Source organism: Mauremys mutica, chromosome 5 (assembly GCF_020497125.1).
Source record: "Mauremys mutica isolate MM-2020 ecotype Southern chromosome 5, ASM2049712v1, whole genome shotgun sequence".
In the NCBI taxonomy this organism is placed as follows: Eukaryota; Metazoa; Chordata; order Testudines; family Geoemydidae; genus Mauremys; species Mauremys mutica.
This window is the reverse complement of record NC_059076.1, coordinates 61943357-61963009: the sequence shown is the minus strand read 5'-3', so window position 1 is coordinate 61963009 and position 19653 is coordinate 61943357. Positions and strand designations below refer to the sequence as shown.

Sequence of the window (19653 nt, the reverse complement as noted above, 5' to 3'; positions counted from 1 at the left end):
AAAGATGCTGCAGGCAGTGCTACACCTGTTTTGTAACTACATAGGAAAATGTATTTTTCATGGCTTTTAATCTGACATATTTCAAGAGCATGAAATTCACTTAAAAGCTCCTTCATCATTACAAGGCTAAAAAACTTGACATTCTGTGGTGAATTCCATAAACTGAGCCAAAGTTAGATACAAATAGGTTTTGAAGCATCATGAATGAATGATGTAATATGTGTACAGCTAAATTAAACCTTTATAAAAGCATTGGCAGCATCTTTTATGTTTGCAGAAGGGGAAATAAGCAATACAAATCTATAAGATCATAACTTTATAATGAACTGTTTATATGAACTTTACAAACTGTTTCATATTAAGGGCATACTTTCCACTTGAAAATCCCACTTCTAGAAACTCTAGTAACACTCAAGATAACTATAATTGAATAGCTAGTAGAGAGAATGTTTTTCTTCCTGTTTAGTTTGATTTATGCATTTGACAACTCTTTGTGTATTGTCATTTTCAGTGTTCACCCTGTATGTCAATTTTTTTCTAGCCAAACATAAACAGGAGAACAAGTAAACACTTTCTAAGATAGTGACAGATTTCTGCTGTTGCTTCACCTTGTTTTGATCATGTTGGAGCTTGCAGAGCTGCTGATTGATTCCTGATAACGTCTTTTGGAACACATGGTGTTCATTAACCCTATCCTGGATATAAGGGAGTGGGAGTGGCTATATAGACAGAGTAAGGGCTTGTCTACAAGGAGGTTAGTACAAGATAGGGGGTGAGTTTACAGCACATTCTGCACTAACTCCCTGTGTGGACACTTACTGCACACTGCAGGTGCACTTAGACTTTAAAGCAAACTAAGCTATTAAGCTAAAGCACATCCAGGCATTTTTAGTGCACAGTAATTGTGTCTGAGATTGGTGTGGACTGATCCTATCTTAGGAAGAAAATATAGGAACAGCCACTATCAGAAACTATAGGAAAAATATTGGGCTGGAATTTGTTACTGTTTTTTGTAAATAGAGACACACTCCAGTAAGAGGGTGAGTTTTGTACAGTGCGTCAGAGGCTGTTTTGGAAAGTGAGCTGCTTGGACCCTTACCCATTTTTAAAGACTCTCTTCTAAAAATCAAAAAATTAGACCATGTTATGTTTTGGATGCTCTATCTGAAATGGGAATTGTTAAAATGTCACTGCAATAAAACATTAACAATGTCATTGTCCCTTGTATGATTTAGACACGCACTAATGTCTATAGCACTATATAACATAGATACTTCACAAAAGAGGAACTTTTCAATTAGGGAACAGTAGCACCTGAAATCTTTTTTATTGCCCTTTCATTGTGCTCCAGAGAAGGACAGTGACATAGAATTTTTATTCTGGCAGTTAGATGTAGCTATCAATATTTCCAGCCCTAAGCATTTAAAAAAAAAAAAAGCCCCCAGAAATGATGAGATGGAAAAAAAAAGGGGGGGGGGATTCACACATTCAAACTTCTTTTCACAACAACCATGAAGGCCAAAATGAGATTCTCTCATATTCACATGACTCCAGAAGCTTGGACATTTAGAATTACACCAAGTATCATGAGACTTGTGGTAAAATCAAAAGAGTTTAGTAACTATTTGGTGAAGCTACCCTAGTGAGTATCTCCATTTACTCTGCTCTTTTTTTACATTAGAATTTTTTTAAATTGGATAAAATTAAGAATGTAATTCCTAATCTACTACCATTTTGACTTACCTCCTTGTTGTGTATGTGAAATCCTAGCTGATATTTTCAATTTGTTCTTAACTGGGTGTTGTAGGTTCAGCTGATCCTGTACACTTACCTGTCTACTGAGTTCATTGGCACTGTTAACATATACAATGCAGTTCGGCGTGTTGGGACAGTTCTTCTGGTAATGCACTCCTTAAAATATTACTACTGGGCCGTGAACCCTCAAGATCGCAGTGGTATTACTCCAAAAGGTGTAGGTATGTATACATTGTTCACCCTTCATCAACACATGAGCATTCTGAACCACTTCACTTGAAGTGCACGGTTTTGTGTGGTGTGTGGAATGGATGGGATCCAGGCAGTGTTTCATTTGGTGGAAGGATTTAGCATACCAGTTCTAACAAGCAGCTTTGTCCATAAGATGCTTTCTTTTTTGCCCCCTCTCCTCTCCTGACCCTGAAGAGAATAAATGTTCCCTCAACCCCAAGGATCTATGTATATTATTAGACTATATCTTACTGGGGACGACGTTAAAAGTGCAGAGCTAGGCTTCTTATCAGCATTTCACAAGCTCAAAGACATAACCTATTTATAGAGCTCATTCAGGTACTGGGTCTCCTGAAGCTTCAAGAACCTAATTAAGACACAGTGATGAGAACAGACATGATGAGCCCATGTCATAGGCATAGAACTCAGAGGTTGATGGGAGATGAGAATGAGTATGCTCAGTCCATGCCACAGATGCACAATGCTGAGATAGGATGAGGTGCTGAAAATAGGCATTCAGTGTATGTCACTGACATGCAGCACTAAGACCAAAGGAAGTTCTTCACACAGCACACAGTCAACCTGTGGAACTTCTTGCCTGAGGCGGTTGTGAAGGCTAGGACTATAACAGGATTTAAAAGAGAACTAGATAAATTCATGGAGGTTAAGTCCATTAATGGCTATTAGCCAGGATGGGTAAGGAATGGTGTCCCTAGCCTGTTTGTCAGAGGGTAGAGATGGATGGCAGGAGAGAGATCACTTGATCATTACCTGTTAGGTGCACTCCCTCTGGTACACCTGGCATTGGTCACTGTCGGTAGACAGGATACTGGGCTGGATGGATCATTGGTCTGACCCAGTATGGCCATTCTTATGTTGTTATGAGCTCAGAACATAGAGACTTGATGCTTAATACAGGCACCCACTACTGAAAAGTGGGTCTGGCAGAAAGGAAACACATCACTGAGATTGGGAGAGGGAAGAGAACTTCCCATTGAGATGAATTATGAAATTAACTCCTCTCAGAGGAGGTGTTTTGGGCTATATTAATCTCCATGGAGTCCAACCCATTGAGCTGAGACCACCACATAGAGATGAATGTGGCGACTCCTGCCTTTGCAAGCTATCCTGAAACTTTTTAGAATGGAGGAAGGAATTCTGGAGCTCCCCTTTAACTCCTGATGGGCAAGGGGAACCCCACGCTTTCCCCCAGCCTTTTGTTCCCAATTGGAAGAAGGGCTCTGGGGGTTCCTATCTCCCTTTCTTGGAGTAAGGGTTGTAGTGTACTCCCTGTGATGTTGCCTCCAGCTGGTAGTTGTGCTCCTCATAGTTCCTCAGTTAGCTTGTTACCAGCCCAGGGTAGGAATGAGGATCGGAGAGATTTAGTAGCTGAAGGGGATATAGGTGTACCCAGGAAGTTCTCTCATGCCAGTCCTGCAGGGGCCCCTTCATCCTGTTCCTCTCACTACCACCAACTTCTCAAACAAGGGAAATTCACTAACAAAATTTGTGAAAGGGAAATTATATTTGCTTGGTAGTGTGTTGAACCCTGGAAGGAATGAAGTTTTTTTGTTGGTAAGAACTTGTCTACTCATAAAATTGAACTGGTTTACCTAAAGGTATGTTTCTTTACCAATTTAGTGAAACTGGGGCAAGTTTGTGTAGAATACTCTATTTCAGTTGAATGGCTTATTTTTTATTTGAGCTAAATTGAAACAAAGCACTCTTAAATTCAACCAAAGTGCATCTACACAAACTTGTACCAGTTTAACTAAATTGGTTTAAAATCACATCTGTAGTTAAACTTGTGTGACACAAGGCCTCATAGCGCTGTTTGAATTTGTATATTCTTCTGTTAAAATTGGGGTTGTATTTGCCCCCTCCCTGGGCATAGCTAACACAATGAATAGCTTAAAGAGCTATGATATTTGGATCTTTAAAATATTTCAGTGACAGATTATTTGGGAGGGAAAGGAGAGTGTCTTCTCTGAGAGTCTTGGGTCTCTAAATTGGGTTTCTCTAACTTGCAAGATAATGTTTGAATACAAGAGGTGTAGGAATACCTCACAACATCATATATTTATCCAATATATGCTAGTAGTAGTCCAAGCATAAGAAACCATTTTATATTGATCAATACTATAGTGTAATCATCTCCTGAAAATATTAAGGAGCTGAAGTAGAAATTCTATTTAAAAAACAAACATACACAAAATAACTAAATATCAAAGTCTGGAAATACTAATTTAAAGTTATAATATCAACTTAAACTCATTCTTTTACCTCCATCCATGATGTTTCAGTGCTTGATTTAGAGACTGCAGAAGTTTTAATTTAAATGAAAAAGCATTAAAAGAATTTTAATATAAGGTTTTATAAAACTTTGACATAGCCTTACCGTGTAGCCTTAATTAGTGGTCAGTTCACTACACTATTAAACATTAAAACAATATGTAGTAACATGTTTCCTGTGGGAAACAAAGAAAATCAGTGTATTTGAAATTGTGCTCTCACATATAAAAATATAAATTATCTTACATTTTTTCAAAACTTTTAAATTAAAAATATATTATATGCTTTAGTAACAAGATAACCATCAGTAATTCACATCCAGTAGATAGATAGTATAATATATCCATCTTTTTGTATGTTTTTAAAGATGGACCACGCCCTAATCAGAAGGAGATTTTATCTCTGCGAGCATTCTTACTGATGTTCATTAAACAACTAGTGATGAAGGTAAGGCGATTATAAATGGAGATTCTATTGTCCATGCTGCCTTTCCCATGAAATGTGTAACACTGACTCAATCTCTGCTGTGTACTACTGCAGTATATCACCTTAGCAGTCTTTAAAGTACGTTGAAATTTTGGTATTTTTATAAGCAAATAAGGTACTTGAAACAACACTGAGGGTGATCCTCCCATTTGGCCTGCTAATGTAAGTAGCACGAATTGATAAATGTTTGTTTAAACTGTTTCTTGTCAAAAGTAGAACTGTTGGTATGTAGTTAATTTATGAAGTGCCCTCCACCAAGGGGAACATAAGAACTCGCTATTTGATGAGATTCAATCTCCTAAATCTAATAGTGGCAGAACCAGATGCTTCAGAAGAAGCATTAGTGTGGACAGAATAACTAACTGTAGTAGGCTGTTATCCTTTATGCAGACAAGCCACTAGAGGATGATAATACAGTTTGCCAGTCGGCTTTACAACTATTTGCCAGACAACAGAGGACTGTTGAGATTCAGGAATCCTAGGTTCAGTTCTAGGTTCTGGAGGGGAACATTCTCTAGTGGTTATAAATCCTTTTGCTTGTATCCCTGTGCTATGCTCTCCCCTGAGCCAAAGGTTCTCTGTTTCTCTTCACTTTCCAACACGTTTGTCACCTCTCTACTTTTGAATCATACTTCATCTTTCTCCTCCATGCTCCTTTGGTACCAGAGGAGAAGTACTGAGAGCCAAGGAGACAGACTCCCTGCTCTCAATTCTGGTCCCCTGGAGCTGGGAGGACCAATTGCAGCAAAAGTCCTGCTCAGCCCCTTGGCAAGCTGCTTTTTTCCCCCGCCACTAGCTTATAAGTAGGTCAAATTTGGGCAGATTTTTGCAGGGTCAGAAAAAAGTACTGATGCCAGGGTGACCCCCTGCCAAATGTCTAGACTCTGCTCCAAAGCATTAAGGTACAAGTGCGTCTCAATTAAATGGTTGTAAGACTTCTGTTTTAGCATTGGCAAAACAACTTATTTTTCATGGAAACAAGTGAACAGTTTTTGCTGAAACTTAAAAAACGAAAACAAACAATTGAGGCCTCAGAGAGATCTAGTAGTGATGACTATAATAAATGTCTAATATTGGTTTTGGATCTTACTAAGCTCTTTGCCTCAATATCTTGTGGAAGTGAGTTCTGCAATTTTGCATTGTACAAAGAAGTATTTACTACTTTAAATTTGCCTTTTAACTTCATTGGATGTCCATTTGCTCTGCTATTATGAGGGAGAATAATAAGAAACTCTGTTCTCCTTCTGTGGATCACTTATTGTTTCATATACATCTATTGTCACCTCTTACCCTATTTTTGTATGTTACTTTCCACTTTGGGTGACAACTTTTGTAGCTTAGATCCTTCAGTTGGGAATCCTTTAAGGCAGAGAACCTGTTACCTTAGAACAGGCGGGCGGGCAAACTTTTTGGCCTGAGGGCCACATTGGGTTTCTGAAATTGTATGGAGGGCCGGGTAGGCGAGGCTGTGCCTCCCCAAACAGCCAGGCATGGCCCAGCCCCCCCCCTCCCCCCCCCGCTTCTCGCCTCCAATGGCTCCCCTGGGACTCCTGCCCCATCCACCCTTCCCTGTCCCCTGACCGCTCCCGACTGATCCCCGCTTCCCCATCCAACCCCTCCTTTCATTCCTGACTGCCCACCCCCGGGACCATCCAACCACCCCTTCTCCCTGACCATCCCCAGAACCCCTGCCTCCATTCAACCCCTTATTCCCTGCCCTCTGACCGCCCCGAAACTTATCCACACCCCCGCCCCCTGACCACCACCCCAAACTCCCTTGCCGTCTATCCAACCCCCCCCCACTTCCTGCCCTCTTACCGCGCTGCCTGGAGCACCATTGGCTGGTTGCGCTACAGCCGCACGGCCCAGAGCACCCGGCTGGAGCCAGCCATGTTACCATGCAGCACAGAGCCGCAGCTCTGGAGCTGCGCAGCCCGGCAAGAGCTCGTAGCCCACTGCCCAGAGCATTGCGCCAGTGGCGCAATATGCTGGGGCCGCGGGGGACAGGGAACAGTAGAGGAGGGGCTGGGGGCTAGCCTCCTGGGCCAGGAGCTGAGGGGCCAGGCAGGAGGGTCCCGCAACCTGTAGTTTACCCACCTCTGCCTTAGAAGCTGTCATGGCACCTTAGATAAAGATAAATCTATCTTGTGTAGCTGTTCTGCTTTATATGACACTGTCTTGTATAGTGCTCTTTTTTTAATAATTATTTTGTTATGCCTTGAAAGAAAGATGCTAGATACAATTTAAATTTTATTTTTTGAGGATTATGGAGTGAAAGAAGATGAACTGCAGGCTATCTTCAATTATCTGCTCACAATTCATGAGGTAACTTTTTGTATTGTTGTTTTTGCTATTCCTGGTAAGTCAAGCAAAATTTATTCACATTTTTTTCAAATAAAAATATCCTCTCTTGCCACAAGATGGCTCTGCAGTAAGAAATAACAAATATAGTCTAAACCTAGAGTGCAGTGTGTTGAATTACCAATATCCTGTAGTGATTTAAACACTACGTTTAATAGTAGATTGAGGTTCATTAAGGTAGTAAGTCAAAGTAGTTTCCTATGCTGTTCAACAGCCTGATCTATCAATCAGAAAAACAGATGGCAAGAGTGACTTAAAAAAATCCTTATTTTATGCTACGTAAGTAATATTTTTGGTTTTATTTTTCACCATTTTTATTCTGCTTCTTAAATAAAACAATACATTGAAAATGTGAATTAAAAATAAGAATGTTAATGAAGTCTAAGAGAAGCTTGTAAACTTAATTGGGAAAGAATATTGGTTACCATTGATATATCCATCTTCATATTTTAGCACCAGGAAAAGGCACTTTATGCCAGATGTAACATCAAAGACAAGGAAAATGGGACCATAAATCTAACTGAACTAATCTCTTTAAGGGTGCTTGAAATGGGCAAAATAAGGAATTAATTGAATTCACTTCAAGCAGTACAGATTTATTTTTTCTTTGTGTTTACACCTATATTTATCCTCTAGTCTCTACTCTGATACTGGATTGAGTGTGCTTTGCTACAGCATGAAATAAGCAATCCAGTCCTTCTCCTTTATGCAGAAATGACAATCTGGGTAGCAGATAAGGACTTATCTACATGAAGACTTAATGCGTGGCAAGCCCAGATGTGAATCTACACCTTGCTAGTTTGCTATGCAGTAGCTGCCGTGTGGACTCTGCTACCATTCACTAAAAGTTCTGTAGTCAAAGCATGTTATGGAACTTCTGTGCATGGTAGTAGAGTCCACATGGCCAATTACTGCAAGTTTGTCTGCTGTACATTCACAACCTGGCTTGCTATGCATGAAGTCTCCATGTTGAAAAACCCTGAAAATGAAACAAATCACGGAGCCTTCATTCAAATTTTGTAAATGGAAAGGAGGAGTTAGCCTTCCACTCTTCCTTTTTTTTTTTTTTTAACCAGATGAGCCTGTGTGGCCTAAACTGAGAGCCAGAGTTGTTGAATCCTTAATGAAGCAATCTTTTCTCTCAAGCGATTTAGGTACATGGGTGTTAATGAAAACAAAATTTGCTTTATTTGTTTGGTTTTGTTTTAATTCACTGAATGGATGGAGTGTGTGTGTGTGTGTGTGTGTGTGTGTACTTACATAAATGTGCATGGGAAGAATTGCCGTATAGCCCATTCCCTGGGTACATCTAAACCCGGCGGGTAGCGATTGATCTATTGGGGATCGATTTATCGCGTATAGTATAGACGTGATAAATTGAGCCCTGATCACTCTCCCGTTGACTGCTGAACTCCAGCTTGGTGAGTGGCAGAAGCAAACTCGATGGGGGAGCCGCGGCAATTGACCACGCGCCGTGAGGGCATGAGGTAAGTCGAACTAAGATACGTTGACTTCATCTATGCTATTCTCATAGCTGAAGTTGCGTATCTTAGGCAGACACCTCCTTCCTCCCCCCCACAGTGTAGACCAGGCTCCTGTCACACATGCACAAACTTCCCACTACATACAAAACAATGCAACTTCACCACCACTACGCACAGATCAACTAATTCTATTACCTAATCCATTCTCACTTTTGTTGACCCTTTAATTTCCCTGTACCTTTCCTGTTCCTTAGTACTCTCTCCTGGCTCCTTTGAGTGTGGCCCTAGTTATTTGGATTCTGGTCTGACTCCCTGGCCCTGCTCTACAGTTTACAGCTGCTACCTAAAGAACTTCCTTGGCCCAAAACCAAGGCCTGGATCATACTGAATTATTTGCAATGACTTTTAAAATTTAGAGTAATGTTCTAATCTAGCAATTTAGCTACTTAATTTTTAAATTTGAATTCTGTGATGTATTTTTTAACAGGATGACAATCTAATGGATGTCTTGCAGTTGCTTGTTGCTCTGACATCAGAACATCCCAGTTCTATGATTCCTGCTTTTGATCAGAGGAATGGATTACGGTAAGTTAAACTTCATGCGTAGGCAAAAGAGAAAAATATTTTGATGATATTGCTATTCACTGGAATTCCCACACCACCTTGAGTCATTTCAGTCCTAGTACTACAGCTGTAAACTCCTTCTTTTGGGTGATTTTTGTGTCCAGGTGTTCTCTTGGCCAGAGTTAACACTGGTTTTATTACTTATGAATTGTTAATGCCTCCAAGCTGTCAGTCATGCTCAGGCACGTAGTAGTCAGTTTGAGTTAGTCTATACTCGTATGTTAATCATTGTCCCTTAACATCTAGCCTGAAACCTTCCTTTCCATGTCAATTCACTGAGAATTTAGTAATGGGACAATTCCAGCTAAACTAGCTCAGAGATTTCTTCTGATCCTTGTTAGCTTTTTCACTACTGAGAAGGTTTTTTTTTCTTCTTTTCTTCCCCCACCTTATGGTGTGTAACCTGCTGTTGGCAACTTCTGTCTACCTGTAGGCCATGCTCAATATGTTGAGAAATGCTGAGTGGATAGTAGTAGTTGAGGAAAGGAGCTGTGACATGCTATGACAAGCCCAGTAGAAGAATTGTTGTTAGGAAAATGGCATTAAATTACGGTTTTGATTTTATTTTGTGGCTTTCAATGGGTGGCCTGATAACTGAACTTTTCTAATTTAAAATGAATCCTGTGTGGATATCAGGGAAAAGTGTGAGCATAAACCAAACATAAGAACTGTTCCTAGAAGGGTACTTACAGCAGTAATTCATTTGTGTTATAAAGGTGTATTCTCAATTCATACATTTTGTTGCAACTACTGATTAATCCTGGGTTTTACTTTTTTCCCCCGGTTCCCCTATGTCAAGAATCATGCAGTCATGTTCATAATTGTTTCCACCCTCTTCTCAGTGCTAGTTATTTCATCTGTTTTGTTCAGCTTTGACTTCATTTGTATGGTAACATTATGTTCTGGGAAACTAATAAAAATTCTAAATAATAAAGTATTTGAATATCATATCAGGTCTCTAACGTATTGTATTTGTTTTTACTTAACTACTGGCAATAAACTTTTTTCTTTTTATTAAGTAGCATAGGGGCAGCTCAGTATGAATAGCGAGTCGACAGTGAGAAATCTTTGTTTTTCTGTCTCATTTGTTATATTCCTTACTCCTGTACTGTCTCCAGCCATTTAACTGGCTGATTATGTCTCGTGCAATAGATCTGAAAATTTAAAAAGCTGAGTTAAATGATACTTTCTATCCATGTTTAAAATAAAATGATTTTTTTCCTCACACAGGCAGTATAAATATTTGGGTGTCTTTTCTTAAAATTCAAAAATAGTATATATTAGCTCAGAAATAACCTATATGGAAGTTTAATGTTTTCCACGATACTGGATAGCCCTGATAGTGTCTTGTAAGCTGCCATCTTGTAGGGACAGAGAAAATTGGGCTGTGTTATCTTCCTCCATCTTTTGTACTCTGCTGATGATATCCCACCTGCCTAGCTAGTTACATTCACAGCTGCTTCACCCAGGTGAAAATCATTTTTCGTGTTGCTTGGATTTGAATCGCTGCTGATTCTTCACCCTTTGATTCTGGTACTGAAGAGAAGGGGAGACTTTTTTCTTTTGTCTTGGTGTGCTGTGGGCAGCTGAGGTTATGAAATAAATTTATTGGGAAGGTTTAGGTGTGTAAACAAGGCAGTCTTTGTTCTGTTCTTAAAAGTATCAACAGCCAAGTATTTCTATGTTAAGTAATATTGTCCTTTTCATTAGTTTTGATACTAGTAGAAATGCTTATGAATTTTTTCTTAAAGTTCTAAAAATGTATTTTCATAAAAAGAGGCACACCACCCAAAATGTTCACTGTACAGACTGTGTGGGACTTTATCATCTACATTCTCATAATCAATATAATTTCATGGAACATTAAGGAATTACATAATCCATAAAAACAATATAAGAGCTTATCTTATCTGGACAGAAGCCAAGTGTGGTTCATGCAAATTCAGGAGATCTAGTGAATATCATAGACAACCAAACTATACAATCACATGGGTTGTAGGTACATCACAGTGGTGATGATGACATTGGAGCAATCTTATATTGATATTAAGTGTACAGTAAGGGACAGAATTTATCCCCTCAGGACACAGTTTTAATTTATTTATTGTAGTATGGTAGTGTCCAGAGGGCATGTCCACTAGAGACCAGTCATTATCAGCTGGCAGAGTGCCTATACTCAACACTTTCCGCTATGAAACTGCTTTCAGTTGCTTATAACATTGCTAAGTTTTAATTATATGGGCCACAGTTTTTTAAGTCAGGTGTCTGCCTCAGGCTGAATTGTTTTATTTGGAAAGATTTAGCCATTTCTGAGAAGGTGGCAGGAGCTGTATGCCTGATGAGAATAAAAAGAAATAATTAATATATACCTATCCCTTGAGCCCCCATCCTTATTGTGCACTGAGTGAGGTATAGGTCCTGTAGGGAAAAATAGTAAGTGATCATCTAAAGATCATGGTTGCCTGGACAATCTTAATTCTGGCATTTCCTAGTTCTGACATTTATTTCTTTGGTATATATTTTCATGTAGGTGTTTTTGGTATGTTACTTTCTCAGTGTGACCTAAAAATTAGACATTTTTCAATAATTAAGAAAGGAATAAGCAAAGTGCTCAGTATGTCAATTTGTATCTCATATGAAGGATTCCGCATATTGCCCTTTAGCAATATACTGGGGCATTAATTGATTGCTAGCTGAGATGGAAGTGTGAGTGTTAAGAACATAAGAACGGCCGTACCGGGTCAGACCAAAGGTCCATCTAGCCCAGTATCTGTCTGCCGACAGTGGCCAATGCCAGGTGCCCCTGAGGGAGTGAACCTAACAGGCAATGATCAAGTGATCTCTCTCCTGCCATCCATCTCCATCCTCTGACGAACAGAGGCTAGGGACACCATTCTTACCCATCCTGGCTAATAGCCATTTATGGACTTAGTCACCATGAATTTATCCAGCCCCCTTTTAAACATTGTTATAGTTCTAGCCTTCACAAGTGTTGCTTGTTTTCCAGTGAAAATTTTGAGTGAGAAGTTCAAATATAGATATATGCTCTGGAGTAATACTTGGAAATTTTGCACATAGATTTCTCATCAGTATATTTGCATGTTGTCACTTTTAATTATGTGAGATTCTAACAAAAATGGATTGTTCAGTGCTAACCAGCCTTTTTTCCCTCCCTTGAGCAGGTATAGTAAGGTTAGGATGACCAGACATCCCGTTTTTAAAGGGACAGTCCTGTATTTGAGCCCTCCCGAAGGTGTTCCGACTTTTTCTAAAAAATGGGCAAATTGTCCCATATTTTCTGCCCCCGCCCCTGCCCCAATCAGTGCTGGCTGCTCGCCTGGCTGGATCCCTGCTCATCAGCTGCCTGCCCACCAGTGGTGAGGGGCAGGATCTAGTGGCCAACGATAGGGATGGATGTGCAAGGCTTATGGCGGGGTAAAGAGGTAGCATGCAGGGCTGGCCGCTCCCCCTGCTGATCTGTCAGCACAGCCACCGTCCCATTTCTGGCCGGTGCTGGCTGTGTGCAGTGAACTGCGGTGGCTGATGAGTATGGGCAGGTGCCAGGCAGCAGCTGCTGACCACCCATTGGCCCTTTATGTTCTCCCTCTCTCACTGTCCTCTCCCTACTTTGCCCCTTTGCTCCCGCAGCCCCGCTCTTTCATATGCCCCCCAGCAGGGTGCATCCCATTCCCAGCACTGTTCAGAGAACCAGTCCCTGGTCAGAGTCCCTCACCAATAGCCTGGCTGGCAGGCTTCTTCCTTCCCTCACTGCCTCTGGCTGGGTAGGCACCCTGGGAAAGCCCAAGATCCTCCGGTCCAGGGCACTGGCCAGGAGGAGTCGAGCCCTACGTGTGCCAAAGCCCTGGCATGGGGAAGCCTCTCTGCCCCTCAGCTAAGCTCTGGAGTGTCAGGGTGGGGAGGGAAAGCAATTTCCAGCCTGTTCACACCCCAAACTTGCCCCCATATTGCCATGGGAAGTTGTGGCACCAGGTATCAGGAGAGGTGGGTCCGTCCCAGGGGCCCAGCCAGGCATGGATGGCGGAGAGCACTGGACAGGGAGGGTCGGGGTCACCCCCCCCGTGTGAGAGAGGTGTATGGGAGTGTATATGTGTCACCTCTCCCTGTGTTTGTGTTTGTGTGTGTGTGTGTGTGTGGGGGTAGGTGTGTGTGTGTATGTGTGTGTGTCACCTCTCCCTGTGTGAACCCTAAAGCCTTAAAGATAAGAAGGTAAATAAAAATAATCCACCTACACAGTGTTTCTTCTTAACAGGGGTTCAGTCAACTTGATGTTAATTTGAATGTTTGTACTGCATAGTTCCGATTGATTGCCATTGAACTCACTTGAATACAAGTAATTTTACCAGGTGTCCCGTATTCAGCATAGGAAAATATGGTCACCCAATGTAAGGTACAATGCATGTTCCAGAGCTAATAGGGATTTCCTTATGTTAAGTGCCAGTATGATCTGAAGAAAGATCAATGACAGAGGAATAATACCTTCTGTCTTCCAGAAAGAAGGGGGAGTATATGTGCATATGCAATTTTGTATGTAAGACACCTTTGCTAAGATTCTAATGTGTTCTTTCATTAACTGTGTTTTTTATTAAATAATCTGAGGAGCAGAAACCAGTATAAGTGTAATGAAAAGAGTGCCAGCTGACATTGTTTTTTGCCATCCTTCTGAAAGCTGTCATAAAGGACTAGCAAGGGATACAAATGTCAAATACTAATACTGTTAGCAAATGTCCACCCGAATATGAAACTTAAGCTTTTTGCAACTATTCTGTAGCCAGCTGTCTTGACAGTACAACAAACATAATTTGTTTGCTTTTCTATACTGTAGCCTAAGTGAGATATCAGCTAAAGACAGATTTGAGTACTGAAATTACAATGACCTTTTCACAGAGACTGTTTTCATATCAATTGACACTTTTAGGGACTCTAACAGAATTTGGATTTCAAAATTCCCAAATATAGCTTTAAAATGTTAGTACAAAGTACTATATAATTTAGGAAAATATCATATCACAATTGTAAAGCTTATCAATATCTGTCACTTTAAATTGAACCAAGGTACAAACTTGTTTGCAGAGTACTTCAGTTAATTTGTCAGTGTGGAAACTCTCTCTCTTAGTTGCTATTTCAAGCAATCTTGGTGTTTTTGTTTGTTTTCATTTAGGGTTGTCTACAAACTTCTAGCATCAAAAAGTGAAGGGATCAGGGTACAAGCTCTAAAAGTGATGGGCTACTTCTTAAAACATCTAGCACCTAAGTAAGTACTGATTTAAATCTGAAGAAAAGGTAATGTTTCTGTATATGTTATACATATTTAAAGTGTTCTGTTGACATGCAACCAGAATACACACTTCAGCTCATAGTGGGTGCTGTTTTCTTCCCTGTCATGCAATTTGTTTTTTCATAATCCGTTCCCTCTCTAGTGGAATTACTCACAATTGTGTCATAGCATCATAAAAGGCTCTACCATCAAGCTTACCTAGTGATTTGTGACATGTCAGTTTATAGGTTTGGTTTTAACACAACCTGCTTGCATAGTTCCAGCTAAATATTTAGTAACAATTAGAATAGCGAGATTAGCAACAAATATTACCAACTCTGGACTCAATTTAAGGTATCTTAAAAGTGTCTTATTTTATCTTTATTTTAAAATTGGCAAAAACATTTAAAGTGAGTATTTGTAACACAGCACTTTTGCTATATGCCTAACAAAAGTACCTCTGACCGGTTATGTGATTTAAAACTTAACTTAATGAGTTGATGTTGCCAGAGCTCAGATCCAAAACACATAGGTATTTAGGATTTGTTGCTGGGCATACAGCAGAAACATTTCTGTAAATATTCACTTTGATGTTCTTGCCAACTTTATAGTGAAGATGAATAAAGTAAGAGATTCTTAAGCCACCTAAACTGGGTTGGTAACTCTAGTTTATCTTTAAAATTAATCCATCCTAACTTATTTTTGCTGCTCCTCTTTTCTTATGCCTCAGCCACCCAGAACACAGATATGTAGCCACCTGGACTCTGTTAACCTACAGACTTCTGTCTGTAATTAGGACATCCACCATGGCAAGGAGAATGAACTTTACATAGGTCTTTCAATTTTTGTCTTGAAACACTGGCCCTCAACATTTATTGTTGATCGTGGAAGTTATATAGTTGTCCAATTGCAGCAGAAAGTACAACACTAGTTTTCACCAATTTATTTAAAGAGTGGACTTTGCTGCAACTGTAGTTAACATAATTACCAGCTAATGCTCATGGTCAGGTAATCTTTGTGAGCTGAATGGAGAGGGTTATGCTCTTCCCTATATCATTATCAAGGGTCCTGCAAGGTCTGGGTCCAGCTTTTGGGGCTGCTGGTGGTAGTATGTTGGCACATAATGTTTGAGTAGCCCCTGTCACAGGCTGTGTCAGCATTGCAGTCAGAGGTGTGACTGCAGCATGTGTAGACATACCTGTACTAGCTTTGATCTAGCTAGTTTAAATACCAGTAATAGTGAGAGCACAGGCTGGATACCCAGGACTCTGGGCATGTATTTGAGTGGCTGCCATGTGCTGCTGTGGCTTCAGTGCAATTGTTGTTCAAGCTAACTAGCTTGGATAAGTCTACATGTGCTGCAGCCACAGTTCTGATTGCAGTATAGACATACCCCCAGGCTCAGAGACTCAACCATCCGGTAGTCACGCTTTCAGCAGGTCCCAGTGGGCGGCTTGATTGTTACTTTTGGCAGATAAGGGTTTCTGTGTCCCAACTTCCCCAGAACCGAGAGTCTACAAAATAAAATGCTGAAACACTTTCACCAATTTAGCACTGCTCTGGTGTACACATACCTAACAAGTTAGAGATGCCCTAATTTACTTTATTTGCCTTTCTGTGTTGTTTTAGGAGAAAAGCTGAAGTCATGCTTGGACATGGATTATTCTCTTTGCTGGCTGAAAGGCTGATGCTTCATACAGGCTTAATCACCCTGACCACGTACAATGTCCTGTTTGAGGTAGTAATAGACTGTAGTTAGAATCCAATCTTCCTAATTACTTAGAAGGTATTATAAAATTGCTTGCATGTTTGTGCTGGTATTTTCCAGATGCCGCTAGAAACTTAGCTATGGATGCAGTAAAGTTTTCTGATGCTTACTACTTTGGAAGTTCTGCTTAATTTAGATATAGAAGTAGCTCAGTGTGAATCATTTTAAAATAACTGTTAAATTAAATAATTGAAGTAGATACTTTTAATCTGAGAGCTTCATTCCACTTGATATCATGGCTTAAGGTTGTTGTAACTTTGATTAAATTTAGGGGAGCTCTTCCACTATAATTAAAATACCAATTGTGTGTCTCAGAAAATGCAAAAATTGGTGTTAAAATAAGATTGATTCAATTACTAAAACCTATGACAAGGAAACTTCAGTACTGTTTTAGCCCTAAGATGATATGAGGATGGGTACTGTAGAAAACCTTATGATAAGCAAGGGGATCAACCATTCTCCAGCAAGCTTTTTAGTGAACATTAAATAGCTGTTCTTACACTGTGTTTCTTCCTCCTTCCCCCAGATTCTTATTGAACAAATTTGCACTCAAGTGATACATAAACAGCATCCTGACCCAGATTCAACAGTGAAGATACAAAATCCTCGTAAGCATTATATATCTTTTAAATTACATCACTGTTAAGCTAAAAATGTTTGTCATTTAAAAAAAAACAAACCAAAAAAAGCTTAATAATTATATCCAGCAGTCTGAATTGTGGTCTGTTAGTTTTACAGAATCATTCATGCAAGAGGGGAGATAATGCATGTTTAGTTGGAGTTAATTGGGAAACATGCCTGTCTCCCGCTTTTTGAAAGACGTTTTGTGTGTCTAAATATATACGTAATTTAGTACTGACCCTTTTTTATGTGATGGTGATGGTATGAGATGTTATTTCAAGACTTTTATGCACAGAGTATTTTGATTTAATACATTTTCAGGTTTCAGCGCAATTCTGATTGCATTATTTAGTGATGTCAGACTAAATTACATGAAGCATGGAAGTAACATTCAACTTAAATTATGTTCAATGCAGAAACTCCGGATTTGGAGTGGAAGAAATGTATCTGCTTACTATATTGTTTAGGGTAACTTTCTTTTTGTAGGAAAAAAAATCCTGATTTGAGACTTTAGATTTCTTAAGAACTTCCATGAAGGACAAATTTCTGTTCTTGAGATGTGTTTTGATATCATCTGTTTGATATAATGAAGTTATGGTATTCCATTATTCATGGAGAAATGTAAATTTTCATTTTTAAAGTTGCATTGTCATTTAATATATAGTATAAAGATAGAGATATCTTTATCTTCAGAGTCTGGGGAAGGAAAATAACGTTGGAGGAAAATGACCTGTGTTTAGAGGACATTGTAAGCTTCTTGGTAGATGTAGTCAATGTAGAGAGTGAGAATTAATGGTGTCGTCTTGGTGGGATAGAGATGTCTGTCCCTAAATCCCATGTACTCAGTTCATTCAAGTTGACAGAGTCCCTGTTAGATTAACACAGACTTCCTAGAACTGTTACCTAGGAGTCTGGACTCACTCAGGCATGTAAGGAACGGTAACTTTTTCCTGAATGCACTCATAAGGTCAGTGCTTATATTTTATTAAATAGGGAAAATGTTTTTGAAACTTTAAATTAGAAGCTGAATTGAAACTGTGAAAGTGGCTAGACATAAATTCTGATCTTTTTTGTCTGTTTTCAAAGTTCATTCTATTTTTCTTAAAGTAACAAAAACAGTGGGTTTCTTTCCAACCCCACTTCCCAAAAATCAGAATGCGTGTCTGTATTCTGCCCTCCCCCAAAAAGTACTGTATAAACCAATATGTGTACATAGGGGGTGAAAAATTCACCAAAGACACAATTTTTTTCAAACTTCCATTGTTTTTACAACTGAAACTATTTTTAAGATTGAAAATAAACCCGTAACATTCTATTGAGTCAGTATAATCGATATTCAAAGAGAGAAACTTAGAGTACACCTGGCTTTCTTGTTTATTTTATAACGTGATTCATCAGCTGGTATGTTCCTAGTCTTCCAGAGAACATATTTCTTAAAGATAGTCAGTAAATACCGATATTTCCTTTTAAACCAGTCATTTGTGACCTAGTAGGCATTAGATTATTAAACCCTGATCATCATTAATTCCAGCATTATAGATAATGGCCTAACTCTACTCCCATTGTGGACTAAGCCAACACTGAATGCATTTGTAAACAGTGGTGCCGGCAGCCGTCTGCATGGTGCATATCATTGGCAGGGGCAAAGGGGGCAGTTTGCTCCAGGGCCCCCAAACTGAGTGGCACATGCCGACTTGCAATGCTACTCTCCGAAATTTGGCCTGTCCACCCATGCAATCATGATGGAGGGTAAGCTGGGCCAAATACGGGTGGCTAAATTAAATTTGTGTGTACCATTTGAAAAATTTCTGGGAGTACCCCGTCTGAAAATCCCACTGAAGAGGAATAGTCATGGAAGTCTTTGGAAGAAGGAAGCAATATATTTCTTCTTTACTTAGATGTATCTTTGACCCGGGTGGAGATGCTTTTCTTTCTTTGTATAAACAAATATATTTTTACAAGTTAGTTTTTCATAAAGTAACTATCTTACCAAAATGTTTCCTGTTAGTGAATGTAGTCTAATAAGCTCCAATACTTGATGTGCTTTATTATTTCTAGTTTTTAAAATGTACTTGTGAACTGTTTTACAGAGGTATTGAAAGTAATTGCAACCCTACTACGTAACTCTCCCCAGTGCCCGGAAGCTCTGGAGGTTCGTCGAGCTTTTCTCTCAGACATGATTAAACTTTTTAATAACAGCAGAGAAAATAGGAGGTAAGAGGGCTCATTGTGTGCATACAAAGACCGTATATAAATAATAATGTCTTACAAATCTGTCCTCTCTTTGGACTAAGCTAAAATAGTTTCATTAGGCTACCATGTCTAGGCCACGTTATTTAACAAATGTTGTATTCTTTTAGGCTTATACATGTAATGCTAAAGAAGCTTGCATGCAGTAGTGTTTTTACATATGCTAAATTCATCACCTGCTATATGTGGTTTCAAAGTTTAATGATCTTTGGACGTTTTAATATGCTTTGTCCATTTTTAGTTGTGATTTAGCAGCAGGAGTATGTGTTTTGCAGGAGCTTGTTGCAGTGCTCAGTGTGGCAGGAGTGGATGCTTTCTCTTTGCTATTTCAACCCCAAGAACTCTGAAGAGCAGAAGATAACTGAAATGGTGTATGCCATTTTTAGAATCTTGCTTTATCATGCAGTCAAATATGAGTGGGGTGGCTGGCGAGTTTGGGTGGATACACTGTCAATCACACATTCAAAGGTGAGTGTTTCCTGGAAAAATGTTCTGAAATTGCAATA

At 39.5% G+C, this 19653-nt stretch overlaps 1 protein-coding gene across 1 annotated transcript in view; it reads left to right on the top strand.

The window, feature by feature from the left end:
• LRBA (LPS responsive beige-like anchor protein) overlaps nt 1-19653 on the top strand; it is a 574974-nt gene that overhangs the window by 85453 nt on the left and 469868 nt on the right. The window contains exons 14-22 of the mRNA XM_045018763.1: nt 1808-1976; nt 4646-4725; nt 7027-7089; nt 9097-9194; nt 14413-14505; nt 16138-16246; nt 16803-16884; nt 18988-19111; nt 19423-19615. Of these exons, the coding sequence (XP_044874698.1) occupies nt 1808-1976; nt 4646-4725; nt 7027-7089; nt 9097-9194; nt 14413-14505; nt 16138-16246; nt 16803-16884; nt 18988-19111; nt 19423-19615 (1011 nt within the window). The remainder of the gene's footprint in view (nt 1-1807; nt 1977-4645; nt 4726-7026; nt 7090-9096; nt 9195-14412; nt 14506-16137; nt 16247-16802; nt 16885-18987; nt 19112-19422; nt 19616-19653) is intronic.